This window comes from Otolemur garnettii, unplaced genomic scaffold, assembly GCF_000181295.1.
Source record: "Otolemur garnettii isolate 467f Iridium unplaced genomic scaffold, OtoGar3 scaffold00013, whole genome shotgun sequence".
Taxonomy (NCBI): Eukaryota; Metazoa; Chordata; class Mammalia; order Primates; family Galagidae; genus Otolemur; species Otolemur garnettii.
The window spans coordinates 29,918,598-29,929,411 of record NW_003852408.1 but is presented as its reverse complement, the minus strand read 5'-3'; the positions used below and the strand labels follow the sequence as shown (position 1 = coordinate 29,929,411).

At 47.2% G+C, this 10,814-nt stretch overlaps 1 protein-coding gene and 1 pseudogene across 12 annotated transcripts in view; both read left to right on the top strand.

Annotated features, from left to right (window-relative positions):
- The window catches only part of CFLAR (CASP8 and FADD like apoptosis regulator), a 50,531-nt gene extending 40,453 nt beyond the window's left edge, over window positions 1-10,078 (top strand). For all 12 annotated transcript variants that reach the window (XM_023510339.1, XM_023510333.1, XM_023510338.1 and 9 more), the window contains 2 exons: window positions 4,770-5,280; window positions 9,854-10,078. In XM_023510339.1, coding sequence (XP_023366107.1) covers window positions 4,770-5,280; window positions 9,854-9,992 — 650 coding nt within the window. In that variant the 3' untranslated portion in view covers window positions 9,993-10,078. The remainder of the gene's footprint in view (window positions 1-4,769; window positions 5,281-9,853) is intronic.
- The window catches only part of LOC111723594, a 2,313-nt pseudogene continuing 1,568 nt past the window's right edge, over window positions 10,070-10,814 (top strand).

Below are 10,814 nucleotides of genomic sequence, written 5' to 3'. Positions count from 1 at the left end.
AGAATCACTTAAGCCCAAGAGTTGGAGGTTGCTGTGAGCTGTGATGCCCCAGCACTCTACCAAGGGTAACACAGTGAGACTCTGTCTCAAAAACAAAACAAAACAAACAAAAAAATCCTTATTTTACAGATAGCATAAATCTAGTGTTTGTATATGAATTATAGGTCCACAGTCCCTTATTGGAGACCCTTGTGTTTCAGAGTTTATTTTTATTTATTTATATTTTTTGAGACAGAGTCTTACTCTGTTACCCTGAGTTTGAGTGCTGTGGAGTCATAGCTCACAGCAACTGCAAATTCCTGGGTTAAAGCAGTCCTCCTGCCCCAGCCTGTATGTGGGACAACAGGTGCCTACCACAATGCTTGGCTATTTTTAATAGAGACATATTCTCTTTCTTGCTTAGGCTGGTCTCGAACTCCTGAGCTCAGGCAGTCCACTCACCTGAGCCTCCTGGAGAGCTAGGATTACAGGCGTGAGCCACAGTGCCTAGCTGTGTTTCAGAATTTAGAAGTTTTAAGAGTTTAGAAAGATGACATGCTTCATATACCATAATTTATAAAACACTCCAGTGAGGTCAAGGGTAGCACCTCTTAATCAAATATGTATATTCAGATTTCTGTAGCAAAATGAATGGATATTCACACTAAGTGGGATAAACGAAGACTACATAGCTCCTCGAGTTCAGGAGAAGTTTTGCCACAAAATGAGTTGGAGAAAAGAACTTAAGGTTTTCAGAACTTTTGGGGTACTGAAATTGGGGATAAGGGGTTGTAGGTATGTGAACAAAGTACTTTTAAGCCACTCGAGGTACTCCAGAAACCTTTTGATATATGGTTGACAAATTTATTATTGATATTATTTTCTCCTGAGTAAAGCTGTAAGCTAGTCCAGGCTGGGCATGGTGGTTCACACTTGTAATCCCCCAACACTTTGGAAGGCTGAGATGGGAGGATTGCTTGAGGCCAGAAGGAGTTCAAGACCAGCAGGGGGGCGTATGCTCACCTAATAGGCACAATGTAAGGGTATATGGCATACCTTTTGGGTGAGAGGCACAACTATAACAGGAATATTACCTAGCAAACACAAACTTTGTAACCTGTTTCTACCCTCATTGTTAATCTGAAACGAAAAAATTGAAAAATTCGGGTGGCGCCTGTGGCTCAAAGGAGTAGGGTGCTGGCCCCATATGCCGGAGGTGGTGGGTTCAAACCCAGCCCCAGCCAAAAACTGCAAAAGAAAAAAAAAATTTAAAAATTCAGGTTCATTCTTATGCTACCTTACATTGTGATACTCCTCTCTTGAATAAAACTTCTGCATCTCTGAGACACACACACACACACACACACATACCCCAGTGTGGGCAACCTAGCAAGACACCATCATTACAAATTTTTTTTTTTTTTTTTTTTTTGAGATGGAGTCTCAAGCTGTTGACCTGGGTAGAGTGCTATTGCGTCATAGCTCAGAAACCTCCAACTTGGACTCAAGCAATCCTTTTGCTTCAGTTTTTCTATTTTTAGTAGTGACAGAGTCTTGATTTTGCTCAGGCTGGTCTCAAACTTGTGAGCTGAAGCTATCCACCTGCCTTGGCCTTCCAGAGTGCTAGGATTATAGGTGTGAGCCACCACACCAGCCCTCATTACAAAATATTAAAACAAACAAAAAAATGAGCTGGGTTTGGTAGTGTGTACTTCTAGTTCTATCTACTTGGGAGGCTGAGAAAGGAGGGTGACTTGAGTCTAGGAGTTTGAGGTCATAGTGAGCTATGGACTTGCAGGGTGACAGAGCTAGACTCTATTTCTTCCACATGTGCTAGTTCACCCCTGTAATCCTAGCACTCTGGGAGGCTGAGGTGGCAGGATCGCTTGAGCTCAGGAGTTTAAGACCAATCTAAGCCAAAACAAGATCTGGTCTTTATTAAAAACAGAAAAAATTAGCCAGGCCTTGTGATGGGCACCTATAGTCTCAGCTACTTGGGAGGAGTATCACTTGAGCCTGGGAGTTTGAGGTTGCTGTAAGGCTGATGCCATAGCACTCTAGCCTGGGCAACAGAGTGAGACACTTGTCTCAGAAAAACAAACAAAAAAGACCCTGTCTCAGGAAAAAAGCTAGCCCAGAAGGAATTACCAGTTATTATTTGTGTTTTATAAAGTAGCCTGGGCTTGGCGCCTGTGGCTCAAGTGGCTAAGGTGCCAGCCACATACACCTAAGGTGGTGGGTTTGACTCCAGCCCGGGCCTGCCAAACAACAATGATGGCTGCAACCAAAAAATGGCCAGGCATTATGGCGGGCGCCTGTGGTCCCAGCTACTTGGGAGGCTGAGGCAGGCGACTTGCTTGAGCCCAGGAGTTGGAGGTTGCTGTGAGCTGTGATGCCACGGCACTCTACCCAGGGGGACAGCTTGAGGCTCTGTCTCCAAAATAAATAAATAAATAAAGTAGCCTGTAATTTGGAGCCTTTGTGGATGGTCCAGTGAAATTCCCTGACTGGCCTACCTAAATGGGAAAGTCAGGTTTATTCAGGCTGCTCCCCCTACCTCCTCCATGCCTTTTTTGTTCACCAGTGTTCCTCACCCGAGTGCCTTTCCTTCAGCCTCTTTTTTTGGGCCCCAGCTGAAAGAATACCTTTTTTCTGATGCCCTCGAAGACCACACTGGTCATTTTCCTTCTGTGACCTCCTGTTTCTCCTAAAATCCTGCTGTACTGTGTGACATTTAGATCACTGTTTTATGCACATTTGTGAGCTTTTCTTCCACAAAAAGATCTTAAACTCCTTAAAGAGCAGGAACTACCCTATATCCTTGCTCCGTATGCCCTGGTCGCAGTATTACCGTAAGGCAATAAGGGGAACTTTGTAAAACCAATACAGGACCTTGGGTTCAAGTAAATTTGAGAAGTGCCACCTGCTTTGTTTCCCTCTCCAAGATTTGCTATGCATATTGGCCTTGAAGGCTTGGAGAAGGCTTCCTATAAAAACCCCTATTCTAGCCTCATCTCCCCTGCATTTACCATAAACATTTGGCCTTAGAACTCCCTCTTTCACTGGGCGTGTCCTGCTCATCTTGTCTTCTACTCTGCACTGGGCTAACAAGAGTACTCGGTGAGCGACTGTAAATCAACTGGCAGGGCATTCCCTCTTTCTCATTTATTCTATACATTTACTTAATGGAGCCCTTTTCATAGAAAGTGTCAAGATAAAAGTGCCCTCATTTAGATTAAAACAAATTCTAAACCAGCATGATGGCTCATGCCTGTAATGGTAACACTCTGGGAGGCCAAGGCAGGTAGATTGCCTGAGCTCATGAGTTCGAGACCAGCCTGAGCCAGAGTGAGACCTCATCTCTAAAAAAATAGGTGGGCATTGTGGTGGGCACCTGTAGTCCCAACTGCTTGGGAGGCTGAGGCAAGAGAATCACTTAAGCCCAAGAGTTTGAGGTTGCTGTGAACTGTGACACCACAGCACTCTACTGAGGGTGACAAAATGAGAGTCTGTCTAAAAAAAAAAAATCTTAAGTTAGTGAAGTCATAACGTTTTACTGCATATAGTTTTTTGATTTATCTCTATGGTCCCCAGACCTGTGAATAGGCTTTTACGAAAAACCCTGTGCTAACTTCCTGGCTAGAAGAAAACCCCCGCATCATTTCAAGAAGTTCAGAAGAACAGCTGAAATTTACAGAGATCTCTGGGTGTTGGGTGTGGGGTTTCCAGTGTGGCGAGAAGGAGAAGTGGGAGTTCTGCAATTTGTTGAGGTTTATTTTCCAAACTTAGCCCCCAAGTTTTTCTTCCCCTATTTGTGTTCAAGGCTAAGACATACATACACAGGACATGGAATGTGTCTGCTGTGAATCCATTTTAGTTTAGAATGTAGAGACCTCCTTGGCCAAGTGAGGTGGCTTACATATGTAATCCCGCTCTGGGAGGCGGAGGAGGGCAGATTGCCTGAGCTTAGGAGTTTGAGACCAGCCTGAGCAAGAGTGAGACCCCGTCTCTTAGGATTCCAAGGTGGATGGTTCTCCTTTTGCCCTATCACGTGACAGGGTCTGCTCCAGCCAGTAAGCATATCAGCTTGGGCAGGGAGGTCCTGGTGAAGCTTTCTTTCAAGGACTCTAATAAGGAAAGATGTTTATCAGTGAAGAGCAAAGGTGTTGAGAGAGGTGTTAGTACAGGGTTTTTCGTAAAAGCCTATTCACAGGTCTGGGGACCATAGAGATAAATGAAAAAACTATATGCAGTAAAACGAGAAGTGAACTAGTTTGAGAGAAGTGAACTAGTCTGAGATCAGAGAGCCAAAGAGCTTTTAGTCTGGTTTTCCTGTTTGCCTCTGGCCCAAAGTCTCTAGTGAGGTCAGCTGGGGCCATGATGTGAACCAGTCTGAGATAAGAGAACTCAAGAGCTTTTAGACCGGGTTTCCTGATTGCTTCTGTCCCCTACAGGAGAGAATACGCCATGGTTAGAGACCTGAGAGTCCTGAAAGAAAGTGTTTAGAGTAAAATAGTGGTGAGGGAACCAGAGCCGAGTCCCAGTTCTCTTGTTTGGCTTGGCGTGGTACTGGGTATTGCGGCCTCGCCTGCTGGGGATCTGGAATGTGAAAGTCACATCTTTCATGTTTCAGGTGGATCCTGTCCCTCTTGCCCAGGACTTAGAGCCTTTAAAATATTACACAAAAACAGAAACAGATAAGTAATGGAGCTTAGACCATAACTAGGGTTCCTGCCTCTTGAGCTTGTCTCACTCTAGTATTGTTTCCTATGTTTGTTTCTTTTCTTCAGAAGTTCTTCATGACACCTTCGCTTCCCTGGGCTATCATGTGCAGTCTTTATTGCGTCTCACAGTGAAGGAAATAGACCAGGTTCTTAACCAAGTTGCCCGAATGCCCCAGCACCGAGACTATGACAGCTTCGTGTGTGTCCTGGTGAGCCAAGGAGGCTCCCAAAGTGTGTTTGGTTTTGGTCAGACTGACTTAGGCTTCCCCTTGCATCGGATCAGGAGGCTGTTCATGGGAGATCTGTGCCCTTCTCTAATAGGGAAGCCAAAGCTCTTTTTTATTCAGAACTACTTGGTGTCTGAGGGCCAGCTGGAGGACAGCAGCGTCCTGGAGGTGGACGGGCCAGCAGTAAGCAACGTGGAACCTAAGGCACAGAAGCTAGGGCCCAGCATGGCTCACCCAGAGGCTGACTTCTTTTGGAGTCTGTGTACAACACGTGTGTCCCTCCTGAAACGATCTTCCAGCTCCCCATCTATGTACCTGCAGTATCTCTCCCAGAAACTGAAAGAAGAAAGGTGAGCCACTCAGGAGGGGGCCAATCCTGGACCACCTGCTCGTATTCCTGCCACTCAGATGGGGATTACCACTATGCCATGTTTGATGCCCTTTTCTTCAGAGAGAAAGAGGGTTTTTTCCTTCACCATTGCTTTAGGAGTACAGTATAGACCCAGAACAATTTATGAACACTTGGTTAGCTTGTAGTGTGAATGTTTTCCATTGAAATTAAGAAATTATTTTATTTGTTTATTTTTTGGGGACAGAGTCTCACTCAGTTGCCCTGGGATAGAGTGCCATGGTGACATAGCTCGCAACAACCTCAAATTCCTGGGCTTGAGTGATCTACTTGCCTCAGATTCCCAAGCAGCTGGGACTATAAGAATGACCATTACAATGCCCAGCTAGTTTTTCTTTTTTTAGTAGAAACAGGTCTCGCTCTTGCTCAGGTTGGTCTCAAACTCCTGAGCTCAAGCAATCCATCTGCCTCAGCCTCCCAGACTCCTAGGATTACAGGTGTGAGCCACCTGCCAGCCAGTCCAGCTTTTTTTTTGAGACAGAGTCTCACTTTGTCACCCCCAGTAGAGTGCCATGGCTTCATAGCTCACAGCAACCTCAAACTCTTGGGTTCAAGCAATTCTCTTGCCTCAGCCTCCCAAGTAGCTGGGACTATGGATGCCCACCCCAACACCTGGCTATTTTTAGAGACGAGGTCTCTCTCTGCCTCAGGCTGGTCTTGAACCTGTGATCTCAGGTAGTCCACCCATCTTGGCCTCCCAGAGGGCTAGCATTACAGGTGAGAGCTACCTCACCTGGCTTCAGTCCAGCTTTTGAAATACAGAGAAAGGATTTTGTTTCAAAGTCCCCAGTGAAATCTCACAACAAAGTCATCACCAATACACAGTTGTTCCACGTTTGAGAAATAACCATCAGGAAATGGGCAAGAGCTAACGTCTTACCTGATGTACTTAGGAGCCTGCCCCAAAAGTAAAAGAACATTTCTTTCCAATTCAAGCAGTGAGCACTTCAGTCACAACAGAACATGCACCAAAATGTTTTGCTCAATGTATTTTGTTTTATTTATTTATTTATTTATTTATTTATTTTTTGAGACAGAGCCTCAAGCTATCCCCCTGGGTAGAATGCTGTGGCATCACAGCTCACAGCAACCTCCAACTCCTGGGCTCAAGCGAGTCTCCTGCCTCCACCTCCCAAGTAGCTGGGACGACAGGTGCCCTCCACAACGCCTGGCTATTTTCTGGTTGCAGCCATCATTGTTGTTTGGCGGGCCCAGGCTGGATTCGAACCCGCCAGCTCAGATGTATGTGGCTGGTGCCTTAACCTTTTGAGCCACAGGCGCCGAGCCGCTCAATGTATTTTGAAATGAGTGCCGCATGTTATGCTAAACCTTATTGATCACTGATCAGAATGCAGCTGACACCTGGCTGCTTAGCAGCATGTGCAAAGGTCAAATCAGAGTAATGAATACACCTGCCATCATCACCCATTTCCCTGTAAAACTGGGTGTCTAGCAGGCACCCATGTCCTCACACTTCCTAAAACAAGTCCACCTTCTGGGCCAGCACTGCCCAGTAGAGTTCCCTAGGATGACAGAAATGTTCCTGTATGTCCCATATGCGAGCCACTTGCCACATGCTCAGCACAGGACAAATGGCTGGAGCTGGGAGGAGCGAGGAGTTGATTCTGTTTGAGTCTCAACATCCCCACATGGTGAGTGGCCCCCTGGAGCCCAGTGTGCCTAAAAGGAGATGGTGGGTCACCGTGAACATGTTTCCATGGTCATCACGAAACCGTCTGCCTACAGATCTCCCCTGGAGAGAGATGTGGCCAGCATGAATGGTGTTCTGGGTATGTAAGAAGCATGAGCTGCCTCTGCTGCAGTTTACAGGTTGCCTCTAACATGAAGAAGAAACGCTCCCAGGCATTTCTGCTACCACCCTGCATTCTCTTTGTTAACCCACCAGGCTGCACATCCTCCCTCCACCAGAAGGGAGCACAGACACCAACAACAGCCTGTGTTGAGCATGAACATTCTACAGCCATATCCACCATGCTGTTTCCTGAGCTGTGCTGGTCAGGACCTAACTGCCATACCTTTTTCTTTTTCTTTTCTTTTTTTTTTTTTGAGACAGAGTCCCACTCTGTTGCCTTCGGTAGAGTGTTGAGGCATTGTAGCTCACAGCAATCTCAAACTCTTGGGCTCAAGAGATCCTCTTACCTCAGCCTCCTGAGTAGCTGGGACTACAGCTGCTGGCCACAATGCCTGGCTAGTTTTTCTATTGTTAGTAGAGATGGGTCTCCCTCTTGCTGAGACTGGTCTCGAGCTCCTGAGCTCAGGCAATCCACCCACCTTGGCCTTCCAGAGTGTTAGAATTACAGGAATGAGCCACCGCACCCAGTCTACCTTTTTTTTTTTCTTAAAAGGAGATGCCAGGGTGAGGGGAAAACAAGTAAAACTGCCTTGCTCTTCTGAGGTTGTGAGTGCTACCACCAACTCAAAGATCAGCAGCAGCTCCAGGCCTCATCTTCCTGGTCTGCCCATTGGGCCCCAGGCAGGGGACTCCACTGCTGAAATAGCTTCTCTTCTGCTGGTAAGAGGTCATATTGTCGAAGGTAGCCTTGTAGACTCTCCTGAGGCTGGTGTTGGTGCCAGCCTCAGCAGGCTCTTCCAGCATGGCCCAGTTCCCATGAAGAACACCAGAGAATTTCTTGAACTTGGCACTTGAAGGAACCAACTGCCAATGGCCATCCACAGGCCTGCAGAGCACCTGTGGGCCTTCCTGGGACCTGACACAGCCCCTGTGTCTCCTCACAAGCCACGTCCTACACTTGGTGCTGGAATGTCAGTTTCTGTCTGTACATCAACTGCTATCTGAGGGCATTGAGCTGGAAGGTGGAGACCATAGCACTGCTGTCCCACAGAAGTGTCACACAGCCCTCCTGGCTCTAGAAGGTGATCCTGGATGCAGCAAACCTCTTTTGGTCCTGAGGTCCTGGCAACTCCCACAGACTGGCCAGGTGAAAGCAGCACAGTTGGTGGCTGCTTTTGTACTCCCAGAGCCTCAAAGGAGGATAGGAGCAGCTCAGGATAGGACAGGAGCAGCTCAGGATAAGCAGGCACCACAAGATGTGGCTCAGGCAGAAGGACTTGTCTAAGGCAGAAGGACTTGATGCTGTGGGGCACTGTCACCCTGCTCACCCACATGTCTCTGGCTGGCAGTGAGGATATGTAATAGCAGAGACAGGTGCCCAAGTTCAAGATGGCTGCATCCCCACAGCTCCAACACCAAAAAGTAGTAGATGTCTTGACTTGTCAACCACCAAGACCTTCCCTTGGAGCCAGCGAAGGTCAGAGTTGTACACCTCTGCACCATGATCCTGACACTCCGACATTGTGAAGGTTTGGTGCAGAAAAAAATCAGTCGCTTACTGTCATCAGTTAAGGCAAAATAGCTGCCAGACTTGGAGAAGGTGGATACTAGCATCGCTTCTCTGGGTGAAGGGTGGCCCATGCCCCCTTTCTTTTCTTGTGACATCTTTTCTTCAGTACTGCAGTCATCGATGAGGAGGCTGTTGTCATTGCTGCTTGTAGTGGAGGTGACCAGGAATTGGCTGCCACTCCACACCATCAGTATCTGCCCCCACATAAGGCCAGCTCCATGGAACTCCAAGCTTTTACTTTTTTTTTGAGGCAGAGTCTTACTTTATTGCCTTGGGTAGAGTGCCAAGGCATCACAACTCACAGCAACCTTAAACTCTTGGACTCAAGCAATTCTATTGCATCAGCCTCCTGAGTAGCTGGGACTACAGGAGCCACAGTGCCCCACTACTTTAAGAGACTGGGGTCTCTTGCTCAGGCAGGTCTCGAACCCATGAGCTCAGGTAATTCACCCATCTTGGCCTCCCAGAGTGCTGGGATTACAGGCATGAGCCACTGAGCCTGGCCAAGTTTTGACATTTTGATAGATGAAAAGTGGCATCTGACTGTCCAGGTCTGCAAATGTTTTGTTATATAAACATGTTTTATGTTTATTGGTGAGAATGCTTTTCTAAGGAACACATTGGTGTCCTGGTTTTCATTTAAGCTGAATGAAGCCACCATGTACCTCGAGTAGCCACTTGCACCCTAATTAGAATTAGAGTGAAGTTTCTGAGCCACTTGTCAATACATTCTGGACTGTTGTTCCAAGGACCCCAGGAATAAATCTCATAACCTCCTCAGTGGTGACTCAGCAGGAAGGTGAGGGCTAAAGGGAGCCCACTGACCTTCTCCCAAGGTCAATGCTCCATGGGCCAGTCCCTTCCATATTTGCATAGACGATCCCTGTGGGTTAGCATGTACCTGGTGTAAGTAAAACTCAGCGGTTCCTTGAGGGAGGAGGGGACAGGAGCCACCCTGGGCCACAATCCTGCAAGCTGGTTTAAATCATTCATGGCGCAGCTTGTGGAACATTTAGAAAGAAACTGCCACAAAGCACCTTCACATCTGTGGGCTCATTTCACCCTAATGACAATCTGTCTTATCTCTGATATTTGCATGGCATTAAATTTTGCTTTTCTTATCTCTTCCAGAAAACGCCCACTCCTGGATCTCCACATTGAACTCAACGACAATGTGTATAATTGGAATAGCAGAGTTTCTGCTAAGGAGAAATACCACATCTCCCTACAACATACTCTGCGAAAGCAGCTCATCTTCCCTTACAAATGAAAAATCAAAAGCCTTGCAGAGCCTGGGTGAGCTGGGCTCTGTGTGGGGATGGCACGGCCCTGCGTGACTAGAAGGAAGATGGAGCCAGATGCCAAACTAGAGGGGCAGCCCTGACCCTACTTACTGAAGTCCTGCTGCTGGGAGTCCCCTTCCTCCCCGGACTAGTATGTTCGGGCTTCCCTGCAGGCCGGGGCCCGAGAGTGGAATGGTCGCCAAGGCCCGAGAGTGGAATGGTCGCCGAGGCCCAGGGCAACGGGCTTCCGCGCACCAGGTGAAGGGAACTGGGAAGCCTCGAGGCCCGCCCACCACCCCCGTCCCAAATAACTCCAGGCATGAAAACCCCTGCAAGGCAGATGTACAGTAGCAACGTGTCTGTGTCTACTGATGTAACTACCTCACAAATTCCAGCTTCAGAACAGTAGACCCTTTAGGAGTCTAAAACCATTCAAACGATCTTCTAGGAGATTTGTTTGGAGTGCCAAGCTTCTCTGAAAGAGCACAGGAAAATATATACAATGATCTACAGAAACTTGGGAATTGTCAAATTCAGATACATCTGTGACTGAGAACAAACATCACCTTGAAGATGGGAATAATCAACAGGATCCTGTGCCAGGGCTACAGGAAGAGAAATCTTCTTCAAATTTGGTTTCCAGATTATCTACCTCATCCAGAAGGAGAGCCAAAGGTGAGACAGAAGAAAATTCAGACGAATTGTCTGGAGAAGGACAGAGAAAATGGCATTGAGCTGATAGTATTTCCCTTTCCTTTGATGAAAGCGTGGCTCTGTGTGTGATCAGGGAGATGTGCTGTGAAAGCGGC